The following is a 13,682-nucleotide window of genomic DNA, read 5'->3' as shown; positions in this document are numbered from 1 at the left end:
AAAGATATAAACTTTATTTTGCACTTTCTTAGAGTTGTTAAGAGGATGTTAAAAGTGAATATTTCTGCTTTTGTTTTGGTCAGGCTTCCAAAGTCTAAGCACAAAATATTAAGATTTCAATGCAAGTTTCTAAACTATTTAGATAGGATATGTTCCATTCTAGTACAAGGTTCTAAACTATTTAGATAGGATATATTGGAAAAAATAAACTTGTCTTCCGCTCACAACTTAACAAATGCATCTCATGCAATTAAACAGTTATAAGAGAAAGAAGATTAAGTATAAGCTATAGTATCTCTTTCTAGTTTTTTCTCCTTTATGCTTTGGGCATGGGGGTCAGAAGCTAAGAAGACACCACATGGGCATTTTGACACAGGTAAAATGGTTTCAGGGACAAAGTGTAGCTCTATTTTTATAGATGATATGATGCTCTTCTAGCACCCTGAGGATTGGGAGTTCTGACAGCACCAACACCCAGTGTCTTTGGTATGAACATCAACATTCCCATAAAAGGTCGTGGTATAGTTGAGGTTTCTTCAGATGATTTTAGAGATAGAAAAGAAGGCAAGGGCACAAGAATCAGAGAAGAGCATACAATGGGGAAACTAACAGGGATAAATTGCATTTTGAAAATACACAGAGTACCTCTAGGGTATACTGTCTGGTGTGACTTGATGACATTATGAGAACTGACTGGGAGAGTAGTGATATCCTGCTCACACTTGGTAGGAAGCTACTGAGCTAGGATGTATTTGAGTTAAGTATTATTGTTATTGTTATTGATACCCTAAAGAGTATTTTATTTCTATCAGTTATTGAAGCTACATGAACTGGAGTGGTTTATTGTTGTATTTGTTTTCTGAATGTGAAGCTGCCAAGAAGCAGCATTAACTGGGTGCCTCATTTTTTTTTCAATTATTGAGTTTGTGAATATCTGGGATTCACATATGCTCACAAAATTATCAGCCAGTGAATACATTTGATAGGGAGCAAATGAGATTTTTAATTGCCTTACAGAACCAATGCAAAAGAGTTTTAGAACAAGCTGACAGGAATTTAAACATGTACTTCAAAATAAGATGTTATTGTGTATAAAAATATATTATCTGTTAGTCTATGCATGTGGATATGACACCCTATCACTTTCTGAGAAAAGTAGATTATGCCAGAAAATATTTTCTAAGTCATCTACCAAAATAATCACTGCAGATGAGTGCTGCCATTTTTGGGAAACCCCAGTGCTCCTGGCTGTTATGCTTCTGGACATCCACTACAATAGTGGTCCTCAAACTTTAGCATGCATCAAAATCATCTGGAGGGATTATTACAATTCAGACCACTGCACCCCAGCCACAAAGTATCTGATTCTGTAAGTCTTGGTAATAATTTGCATTTCTAAGTTCCCGGGTGAAACTACTGATACTGCTGAGGGGAACTTTAAGAACTTTTTCAGTAGAATAAATTTCAGCTAGAATTCTGAGTTGCTGAAGGGACCAATTTGAGCAGATCATGAAGGCCTATTGTCCATTTTAGAGGACCACTGGAATCATCCATATGGCCCTATCTTTAAACATCATGGTTGGAGATCTTCAGGTATGTCCTATAGAATGCATTATTGATTTAATAAAATCATAACAATTATGTCAGCTCACAGGAACCAGCACTGGAAACTTTCCCATCTCTACCAAGAACTTCAGTATGTATTGCCTTTGAATGTGCATGTGAGATGTCAACTTTCCTGGCCCTTTCCATCATTGAATGACTGTGTTCTCAGAACTGTCTCACAACCATCATGTAGGAATCATCATTCCTAGCAATGTAATTGGATCAGTTGGCATCTGTTCCACAAGCAAATTTTACAGGATAATTTTGGACAATTATTAGTATTCAAACTACAAGATGACTAGAGAAGTTTGGGGTTTGGATTTGTTTGGGCTTGCATGGATTCCATAGGTTTATAACCAAAAGCTATTGAATGACCGTCATTTGTCTAAGCATTTTTGTGCAGATATTGGACACATTGGTAGTATAGCACTGCTTTCATGGTTTCTATGTGAAAAACAAATGCCAGATTAATATGGTTACACTTGTACATACTTCTTGAGCTAATATGTCCTGATTACATACATCAATGTAGCCTAGATGTTGTCCAGAACTTAATTTTGACACATCAGAAATTGCTGATGTCACTGCATGACTATGTACCTGTCAGGTAAATGTGACCATTCTATACCACTAGTACTAGCCTAAAATGCTTGAAGTCATCAAAGCAGACCTTCCTTAACTTCCCACTAATCCATCAACAAATTTATTTAAATTCATGTTCATACTTTCTTTTTTTCTCCTTGTCACAAAAGAAAAGGCACCTACCTTTCTTCCCATCAAAAAGGCAACCAAACTACCGGTGCTCCAGATGCTTTCACCCTCCCAAAGCATCTTGCCCACTTAATTACTCCTTTCTCTCTCTTATCTTCAATCATCCTCCCTAGAGCAGACTGTTACTCAAAGTGCGGTCTTTGAATGGCAACATTAACACAATCTGGGAGTCTTTTAAAAAGATAAATTCATGGGTCCCACCCTAGACCTCTCTGTTTTAACAAATTCTCAGGTAATTTTGTCACTAAAGTATGAGAAGCACTATAATAGTGCAATGGCCCTCAGACTTATCTACACATTGGAATCACCTGGAAGCTTAAAAAAACCACTGATGCTTTGGACCCACCCCCAGTGATTTATCTCATTCATCTAAAATACAGGCTGGGCACTGGATTTTTTAACAGATTTTTTTAAAGAGTAATTTTAGGTTCACAGCATAGAAATTTCCCGTGTGCCTTTTTTGCCCCCACATACTCACAGGAATTCTGAAAAGCTCTCCAGGTGATTCTCGTGTGCAGTCAAGTTTAGGAACTACTCTCAAAAATATTTTTCTTATCAGTATTTAAATAGAATTTTCTTATTTTCCTCAAATTCCCCTCAGTCATGTATCTACCTCTAAAATTCTTGTTCTTTCATATATAGACTTGAATTTTCTCTCTCTCTCCACTTCCTCATCTCCTATTTACCATCCAATTCACAGTGATTTCTCCTGCATTTTCTCCATTCTCTTGTTTTCAGCAAAAGATATTTCTAGACCTTCCCTTACTTGACTTCTCTGGGCATTTGGTGCTGACTCTTCCTTTTCATTGGTTTCCAGACAACCCAATCACTGGGGTTGATTCCCCACTTCTCACTCATTCTCAGTCTCTTAGATTTCCTCCTGTGCATATCCCTTAAATGCCAACATTCCTCAAGTTTACATCTCAGGCTGTCTTCTGGACTCTATAGCTGTTGCAGAGCAGGAAGATTGGGAGCATGTGGAGTATTTTTTTAATTAAATTTTAATGTATTAATGAATAATATGTGAAAAGTCTAAAACGCCAAACATAGCTGAAGACTTAGAGGTTTCTGTCTACTTTGCATTTTCCACAAAAACAAATAAAAATAACTTAATGGGATTTTTGTTTGGAATTTCATTGAATCTACAGATCAATTTGAGGAGAAATGATACTTTAACAATATTAAAACATCCAATCTGAAAACATGATATATTTCTCTTTTACGTAGTTCTTTAATTTTTCAAGTAGGATTTATAGTTACCAGAATAGAGATTTTACTCTTTTATCATTACCTTGTTTTATAAGATATTTGATATTTTGGTACTGTCACACATGACATCTTTTAAATTATATTTTCCAATTTTTGTTTCTAGTATATGGAAATACATATCATTTTGTTCACATTGATTTGCATACTATCACCTTACTAAATTTGCTTATTAGTTCAAATAGTTTCTTTGTAGGGTCTTTTGAGTTTTTTTATACACACAATTGTCACTGGCAAATAAAAATAATTATACTTCACAGTTCCAAATCTTTATGGATTTGCTTTTTTTTTTCCTTGCTTTTTTGAATTAGATAAGCCTCCCAATATTATGTGAATAAAAGTATTCACCAGACATTCACCAGCAGAAGACATCTTTGCTTTGTTCCCAACTTTCTCTAAGGGAAATATTTTCTGATATTTCATTCATATATGTTGTTAGTTCTAGGTTTTTGGTAGCTGCTCTTAGCCAGATTGAGAAAGTTTAACTCTGTTTCTATATTGCAGAGATTTTTACCAACTTAAATTTAATTTTATGACTTTTATGCATCTGGTGATAAGGTAATATGTTTTTTTTTTCTTATTCTGATAGGCTATGAAACCACATTATTGATTTTGGATGACATCAATCTAACATTTTGTTTGTTTTTGCTGAGTTGCATTTGCTGAGTTGATATTCTGTTAAAGATATTTACGTCTATGTTCATGAGTGATTTTAGTCTTTAATTTTCTTTTGTAATACTCCTGTTATAGAATCAAGATCAGAATCAGCAGTGTTCTGCTGATAGATGTCAAATCATCAGCTTTCCATGGAAATAAAAGGCCTTGGTTTACAGTGATTGAAGATTACCTTGGTGAACATATTCCCACAACAGCTGATTTCAATCTATCAATATGATGTCACTGAATGCAGAGATGGGAAGAGATGCTCACAATTGTCTCTTGTTAGCCTATGCAAGCTGGCTCCCACATACCATTGTTCTGACCTAAAAAAATAATAAGTTGGGAATTGTTCCATCATGCTTTATACTCTGAATTAATTGGTATAATATTGGTATTTCTAGGTCTGCCTTAAATTTTTGTTAGTGATAACAAGGTTTTGAGTAATTCATTTGATCTTATGACTCCTGAAATATATATTTTTTTCCTTTTTCTTAATGTAAAAAAATGCTCTTTTCTACAAGAAGCATATCCTCAGTTGCACTGTGTCTTTGAAAAGAAGCTCATATTTAGTATATAAATACCATATTGCCATATTCCAGGAAAAAGAAAATAAAATGAAGAAAAAGCAAAAATGAAACTTTATAAGCCTACTACCTGACAAGTACATCTGTTGGCTAAATAATTGGCAGCGGATTTTGTCAAATGCTTTTGGAGAAAGATTTATGTTAAGAATGATTCACTTTGTCTTATGCTAGGACACTAGTCTAATCAGTGGCTCACTCTCTCTTTAGCTAAAACATTAGCTGAATCACACTGGGAAAATAAAAGCCAGAGGTGGAAATTAATTGGAAACATGGCTTTTCTGTAATGAAGCACTTATGTATCCAACTGGGGAATTCATTAACTTTTAGTCTGGGGAAGTTTCCCCTCATCTAAAAAAATGCATAATTGAGATTATGTGATTGAGACATACAATTGCCAAAATAGGACTACGAAGGAAATTTGGCTTTTCATCACATCAAATATTCCATCAAAATTTGACTAAATTTTAAGGGTCCAAATATAAAAAAGATGAACAACACTGTATTCCATCACTTAAGAAGCCTAGTAAGGGACAAACACATTTAAGCCAAAAGAACTCTAACAGGTGTTAAGAGCAATTCATGAGATTTATATAAAGTGCTATAGGAACACAAGGAGAGGTGGAGGGGGACAAGAGGGCGGAAGAGTAGGGTCGCCAAGTCACCTGGCCCCACCAACTTACCTAGAGAACTTTCAAATCATCCTGAACACCTACGAATTCAGCCTGAGATTTAAAGAGAGAACAGCTAGAGTGCTACAGAGAGAAGAGTTCACACTTCCATCAAGGTAGGAAGACGGAAAAAAATAAAGAAATAGAAAAGCATCCAAGGGGGAGGGGCCCCAGGAGGAGCCGGGCTGAGGGGGGGGGGGTGAGAGCCCCCAGGACAGGAGAGCCCCCCCCCCACCTTCGGAGAAGCAGGAGCTTCACCAACCTTCCCGGGCGGGGGGGGGGGGGAGGCACTGGCAGGGAGCTGGGGCAGGAGCCCAGGAGGGGCGGGGGTGCCCTCAGGCTCCCGGGGGCACGAACAGGGGGTTGGGGGGAGCGCCACACCCTGCGGCCGAGCTCCCTAAAGGGCTGCAGTGCATCGGGCTGGGCCGGGGAGGAGCTCAGGCGGCAGCTCCACGGGGAGGGGGCTGCACGGCCCCAGGAGCAGCTCGCGAGGCGCAGGCCCCGGAGCCCAGGGCGCCGGGGCCACAGCCAAAGATCCGGGGCTCCCCCAGAACAGGCGGAGCCGGGAGGACACAGGGCAGCAAGGACGCTCCTGCCCCCGGGCATCCCTGAGCTGTGCAGATCGGCGCCTCCCACCCTGGGAGCATCCAGGCCCCTGCACACTGGAAGCTGTGGTAGTTACTGTGGGAGCTGACTCCAGGGCTGAAGAGCTGGCCCCTGCCACTGTCATTGTTCCGCCTGGCGTCATCTTGTACCTGGGACTGAGCAGGGGCCTCACAGGATACACAGCTCCCACTGAGCTGTACACCTGGCAGGGGGCTGGGCAGCTCCCTAAGGTGCACACACCTGAGAATCAGCACAGCAGACCCCTCCCTCAGAAGACGAGCTAGAAGGACAGGGGAAGAGCAAGTTCTTGACCAACCAGCACTGGAAAGTTCCAGGAGAAGTCTAGGGACTTACAGTATATAGAATCAGAGGATACCCTTCCTTGTTTGCTGTTTTCTATTCGTTCCCCCCGCTCTTTCTCTCTCTCTCTTTTTCTCCTTTTTCCAGTACAACTTGTTTTTAGCCACTCTGCACCGAGTAAAATGACTAGAAAGAAGAACTCACCACAAAAGAAAGAATCAGAAACAGTACTCTCGGCCACAGAGTTACAGAATTTGGATTACAGTTCGATGTCAGAAAGCCAATTTAGAAACACAATTATAAAACTACTGGCAGCTCTGGAAAAAAAGCGTAAAGGATTCAAGAGACTTCATGACTGCAGAATTTAGATCTAATCAGGCCAAGATTAAAAATCAATTAAATGAGATGCAATCCAAACTGGAGGTCCTAACGATGAAGTTTAATGAGGTGGAAGAAACAGTGAGTGATATTGAAGAGAAGTTTATGGCAAGGAAGGAAGATGACGAAAAAAGAGAAAAACAATTAAAATACTATGAGGATAGGTTAAGGGAAATGACAGCCTCAGAAGGAAAAATCTATGTTTAATTGGGGTTCCAGAGGGCACCTAAAGGGACAGAGGACCAGAAAGTGTATTTGAACAAATCATAGCTGAGAACTTCCCTAACTTGGGGAGGGAAACAGGCATTCAGATCCAGGAGACAGAGAGATCCCCCCTAAAATCAATAAAAACCATTCAACACCCTGACATTTCATAGTGAAACTTGCAAATTCCAAAGATAAAGAGAAGATCCTTAAAGCAGCAAGAGACAAGAGATCCCTAACTTATATGGGGAGAAGCATTAGGTTAACAGCAGACCTCTCCACAGAGACCTGGCAGCCAGAAAGGTCTGGCAGAATATATTCAGGGTCCTAAATGAGAAGAACGTACAGCCAAGAACTTCATCATGCAAGGCTCTCATTCAGAATAGAAGGAGAGATAAAGAGCTTCCAAGATAGGCAGAAACTGAAAGAATATGTGACCACCAAACCAGCTCTGCAAGAAATATTAAGGGGGACTCTGTAAGAGAAAGAGGAAGTCCAAGGAAACAATCCGCAAAAACGGGAACTAAATAGGTATCATGATGACACTAAATTCATATCTTTCAATAGTAACTCTGAACGTAAATGGGCTTAATGATCCCATCAAAAGGAACAGAGTTTCAGACCCATCTATTTGCTGTCTTCAAGAGACTCATTTTAGACATAAGGACACCTACAACCTGAAAATAAAAGGTTGGAGAACCATTTACCATTCAAATGGTCCTCAAAAGAAAGCAGGGGTAGCAATCCTCATATCAGATAAATTAAAGTTTATTCCAAAGACTGTAGTAAGAGATGAAGAGGGACACTATATCATACTTAAAGGATCTATCCAACATAAGGACCTAACAATATTTATGCCCTGAATGTGGGAGTAGCCAAGTATATCAATCAAATAATAACCAAAGTTAAGACATACTAGGATAATAATACACTTACTTGGAGATTTGACCACAGCGCTTTCTATAATCGATAGATCTTCTAAGCACAACATCTCCAAAGAAATAAGAGCTTTAAATGATACACTGGACCAGATGGATTTCACAGATATTTACAGAACTACATCCAAACGCAAGTGAATACACATTCTTCTCAAGTGCACATGGAACTTTCTCCAGAATAGACCATATACTGGGTCACAAATCAGGTCTTAACCGATACCAAAAGATTGGTATCATCCCCTGCATATTTTCAGACCATAATGCTTTGAAACTAGAACTAAACCACAAGACGTTTGGAAGGATTTCAAACATCTGGAGGTTAAGGACCATCCTGTTAAAAGATGAAAGGGTCAACCAGGAAATTAGAGAAGAATTAAAAAGATCATAGAAACTAATGAGAATGAAGATACAACTGTTCAAAATCTTTGGGATACAGCAAAAGCAGTCCTGAGGGGAAAATACATCGCAATACAAGCATCCATCCAAAAACTGGAAAGAACTCAAATACAAAAGCTAACCCTGCACCTAAAGGAGCTGGAGAAAAAACAGCAAATGAAACCCTCACCCAGCAGAAGAAGACAATTAAAAAAGATTTGAGCAGAACTCAATGAAATCGAGACCAGAAGAACTGTGGAACAGATCAACAAAACCAGGAGTTGGTTCTTTGAAAAAATTAATAAGATAGATAAACCATTAGCCAGCCTTATTAAAAAGAAGAGAAAAGACTCAAATTAATAAAGTCATGAATGAGAAAGGAGAGATCACCACCAATACCAAGGAAATACAAACGATTTTAAAAACTTATTATGAGCAGCTATACGCCAATAAATTAGGCAATCTAGAAGAAATGGACGCATTTCTGGAAAACCACAAACTACCAAAACTGGAGCAGGAAGAAATAGAAAACCTGAACAGGCCGATAACCAGGCGCTAAACCGCTGAGCCACCCAGGGATCCCTCTATCAAACTTTTAAAGAAGAAACCATACCTATTCTACTAAAGCTGTTTGGAAAGATAGAAAGAGATGGAGTACTTCCAAACTCATTCTATGAGGCCAGCATCACCTTAATTCCAAAACCAGACAAAGACCCCACTAAAAAGGAGAATTATAGACCAATATCCCTGATGAACACAGTTGCAAACATTCTCAACAAGATACTAGCCAATAGGATCCAACAATACATTAAGAAGATTATTCACCATGACCAAGTGGGATTTATCCCCAGGATGCAAGGCTGGTTCAATACTTGTAAAGCAATCAATGTGATTGATCATATCAACAAGAGAAAAACCAAGAACCATATGATCCTCTCAATAGATGCAGAGAAAGCATTTGACAAAATACAGCATCCATTCCTGATCAAAACTCTTAGAGGGTACTTTCCTCGACATCTTAAAAGCCATCTACGAAAAGCCCACAGCAAATATCATTCTCAATGGGGAAACACTGGGAGCCTTTCCCCTAAGGTCAGGAACAAGACAGGGATGTCCACTCTCACCACTGCTATTCAACATAGTATTAGAAGTCCTAGCCTCAGCAATCAGACAACAAAAAGAAATAAAAGGTATTCAAATTGGCCCAGAAGTCCATCTCTCCCTCTTTGCAGATGACATGATACTGTACACAGAAAACCCAAAAGACTCCACCCCAAGATTGCTAGAACTCATACAGCAATTTGGCAGTGTGGCAGGATACAAAAGCAATGCCCAGAAATCAGTGGCATTTCTATACACTAACAATGAGACTGAAGAAAGGGAAATTAAGGAGTCAATCCCATTTACAATTGCACCCAAAAGTGTAAGATATCTAGGAATAAATCTAACCAAAGAGGTAAAAGATCTATACCCTAAAAACTACAGAACACTTATGAAAGAAATTGAGGAAGACACAAAGAGATGGAAAAATATTCCATGCTCATGGATTGGCAGAATTAATATTGTGAGAATGTCAATGTTACCCAGGGCAATATACACGTTTAATGCAATCCCTATCAAAGTACCATGGACTTTCTTCAGAGAGTTGGAACAAATCATCTTAAGATTTGTGTGGAATCAGAAGAGACCCCGAATAGCCAGGAGAATATTAAAAAAGAAAACCAGAGCTGGGGGCATCACAATGCCAGATTTCAGGTTGTACTACAAAGCTGTGGTCATCAAGACAGTGTGGTACTGGCACAAAAACAGACACATAGATCAATGGAGCAGAATAGAGAATCCAGAAGTGGACCCTCAACTTTATGGTCAACTAATATTCAACAAAGGAGAAAAGACTATCCACTGGAAAAAAGACAGTCTCTTCAATAAATGGTGCTGGGAAAATTGGACATCCACATGCAGAAGAATGAAACTAGGCCATTCTCTTACACCAGACACAAAGATAAACTCAAAATGGATGAAAGATCTAAATGTGAGACAAGAATCCATCAAAATCCTAGAAGAGAACACAGGCAACACCCTTTTTGAACTTGGCCCCAGCAACTTCTTGCAAGATACATCCATGAAGGCAAGAGAAACAAAAGCAAAAATGAATTATTGGGACTTCATCAAGATAAAAAGCTTCTGCACAGCAAAAGAAACAGTAAATAAAACTAAAAGACAACCTACAGAATGGGAGAAGATATTTGCAAATGACGTATCAGATAAAGGGCTACTATCCAAGATCTATAAAGAACTTATTAAACTCAACAGCAAAGAAACAAACAATCCAATCATGAAATGCGCAAAAGACATGAACAGAAATCTCACAGAGGAAGACATAGACATGGCCAACATGCACATGAGAAGATGCTCCGTATCACTGGCCATCAGGGAAATCAAAATCAAAACCACAATGAGATACCACCTCACACCAGTGAGAATGGGGAAAATTAACAAGACAGGAAACAACAAAAGTTGGAGAGGATGTGGAGAAAGGGGCACCCTCTTACACTGTTGGTGGGAATGTGAACTGGTGCTGCCACTCTGGAAAACTGTGTGGAGGTTCCTCAAAGAGTTAAAAATAGATCTGCCATACGACCCAGCAATTGCACTGTTGGGGATTTACCACAAAGACACAGATGCAGTGAAACACCAGGACACCTGCACCCCGATGTTTCTAGCAGCAATGTCCACAATAGCCAAACTGTGGAAGGAGCCTCGGTGTCCATCAAAAGGTGCATAGATAAAGAAGATGTGGCCTATGTATACAATGGAATATTCCTCAGCCATTAGAAATGACAAATACCCACCATTTGCTTCGATGCAGATGGAACTGGAGGGTGTTATGCTGAGTGAAATAAGTCAATCGGAAAAGGCCAAACATTATATGGTCTCATTCATTTGGGGAATATAAAAATTAGTGAAAGGAAATAAAGGGAAAGGAGAGAGGATGAGTGAAAATATCAGTGAGGGTGACAAAACATGAGAGACACCTAACTCTGGGAAACGAACAAGGGGTAGTGGAAGGGGAGGTGGGCGGGGGATTGGGGTGACTGGGTGATGGGCGCTGAGGGGGGCACCTTGACAGGATGAGCACTGGGTGTTATGCTAAATGTTGGCAAATTGAACGCCAATAAAAATTAAAAAAAAAAAAAAACTATGGTGGAAACTTCTGTGTATTATAATAGTGAGCTATATATTGAAGGGAAGGTTTAATTCAACTCTCTCTGTACCTGTGTTTTAACAAACACACACAGCCCTCTCTCTTTGCACAAGCTTACCATACAGTGAAGATTGGAGGTATCAATCTACTGTGATGAGGGCCATGGTAAGAGAAAGCATGGGGTAGCACAAGGACCCAGAAGAGAGACAGGTTAGCTGGCAAGTTCACAAAGGGATTCTGGAGGATAGGAGTGTTGGCAGGCAGGATAATTTAGAGTTTAAGATTTGGGACCTGAGGAGCACCTGGGTGGCTCAGTTGATTAAGCATCCAACTCTTGATTTTGGTTCAGGTCCGAGCTCAGTGGGGAGTCTGCTCAAGATTCTCCCTCTCCAGCCCCCCAACCCCCCCCCCACGACTAAAAATAAATAAATAAATCTTTAAAAAAAATTTTTTTTAAAAGGAACACAAGGAGAGAGCAATACATTCTCTCTAGGTGGCAAAGTCTATCGACAGTTATTGTCTATCTTGCTCTTTCCCCTATTGCCCCCATCCACAGATTTAGTATTTTGAATATTAATTTTAAAAGGTGTCAAAGTATCCCTTCAGTAAACCAGAGGAAGTCACTTGTTCCAAGTACTATGGTTCGCTAAGAAGTTTGCTCAAGTCAAATGAAGGGCATACATTCCCAGTGGGATATCCTCCTTTGGAGAACTCCAGAAGCATCACCATTGGTGAAGAGCACTTCAGCAACAAGTGGACACAGCACATTCAGGGCAAATGAGTATCATTCTCATAGGAAAGAGAAAACAGATGTCTGAGAGGTGATGAGAGGAAATGAATCAGTCTCAAAATTGTCCAAAGAGATCTTGCTTATTGATTAGGGCAGGTTTTATTGTATCTTTAAACATGAAGAGTGTTAAAAGCTGAGATATCTCCCAGGAGCAGGACCAGCTACATGATCTACAAACTAAAAATGCAGAGTCACTTATTCAAATACCAGTAAAATTTCAACATGGCACTTTATACACTGGAGCAAGCTAAATCTTTGTCATTTGGTCTAGAATGGGAAAACATAAGCTTTGAAATGTAGCAAATGAAGGTATGAATACCACTTCTATCACATTTTACCTACTGGATATTGTACAAGTTACAAAATTTCCCATGTTCCTCACTACAATGTGGCCATACAAATTAAAACTTCCATTGCAAGTTCCAATAATATACATGACTATACATGTACATTTTCCTCTAGTGAGTTTACAAATAGTTAAAAGTATTTTAAAAAATAGTTTGTGCAAATTAGCGGCTTTACAATATTGCTGTTAGTCTTAGAATTATAATAATGTTAAATTAAAACAATCTATTCTTTTTTTTTTAATTTCTGTGTCCATTGATGACATCCTTTTAGTTGTGAGCTACCAATCACAAGTTAAATCACTATAAAAGTTATTTTAAGGGATCCCTGGGTGGCGCAGCGGTTTGGCGCCTGCCTTTGGCCCAGGGTGCTATCCTGGAGACCCAGGATCAAATCCCACGTCGGGCTCCTGGTGCATGGAGCCTGCTTCTCCCTCTGCCTATGTCTCTGCCTCTCTCTCTCTCTCTCTCTCTCTCTCTCTCTCTCTGTGTGTGTGTGTGTGTGTGTGTGACTATCACGAAATAAATTTAAAAAAAAATTTTTAATTATTTTAAGATCAGATTATCGAGGGAAGGGAGGCAAGATGGTAGAAGAATAGGGGCTCTTTCCTTGTTACATCTGGTGCCCTAAACTTACCTAGATAACTTTCAAACCATTTTGAACACCTATGAATTCAACCTGAGGTGTAAAGAAATGTAGCTGGAATGTTACTGAGAAAAAAAAAAAAAAGATTGCTTCTTACAAGGTAGGAGGGTGGAGAAGAGGAAGGGAGGGGATATAATGGGAGATAAATGGAGGGGAGGGCCTGGAAAGCCGCTCCAGGAAAGTGGCACAGCATACATTTGGGAACTTTAGAAATCTGCTCCTGAGAGTCTTCCCTGACCAAAAAGTGCTCAGTGGGGAATCAGGACAGAATCACAGGAGGATCAGTGAAGTCTCAATATTCCCAGAGACACAGTAAGAATAGGGATGCCTGGGAGAAAACTC

General features: G+C 39.4%; 1 protein-coding gene across 5 annotated transcripts in view; it reads left to right on the top strand.

The window, feature by feature from the left end:
* Positions 1–4,946, top strand: part of LOC100688853 (phospholipid scramblase 1-like) — a 34,469-nt gene extending 29,523 nt beyond the window's left edge. The window contains exons 8-9 of one of the 5 annotated variants that reach the window (XR_005377161.1): positions 1,210–1,369; positions 4,393–4,946. Coding sequence is in view for 1 of the 5 variants with exons in the window: in XM_038571141.1 (XP_038427069.1) it covers positions 4,393–4,458 (66 nt within the window). In the remaining 4 variants the exon portion in view is untranslated. The remainder of the gene's footprint in view (positions 1–1,209; positions 1,370–4,392) is intronic. The other 4 variants (XR_005377160.1, XR_005377159.1, XM_038571140.1 and 1 more) reach the window with 4 other exon arrangements.
* The last annotated feature ends 8,736 nt before the right edge of the window (positions 4,947–13,682 follow it).

The sequence above is a fragment of the Canis lupus genome, chromosome 23 (assembly GCF_011100685.1).
Source record: "Canis lupus familiaris isolate Mischka breed German Shepherd chromosome 23, alternate assembly UU_Cfam_GSD_1.0, whole genome shotgun sequence".
NCBI classification, from domain to species: Eukaryota; Metazoa; Chordata; class Mammalia; order Carnivora; family Canidae; genus Canis; species Canis lupus.
This window is presented reverse-complemented; position numbering and strand designations above follow the sequence as displayed.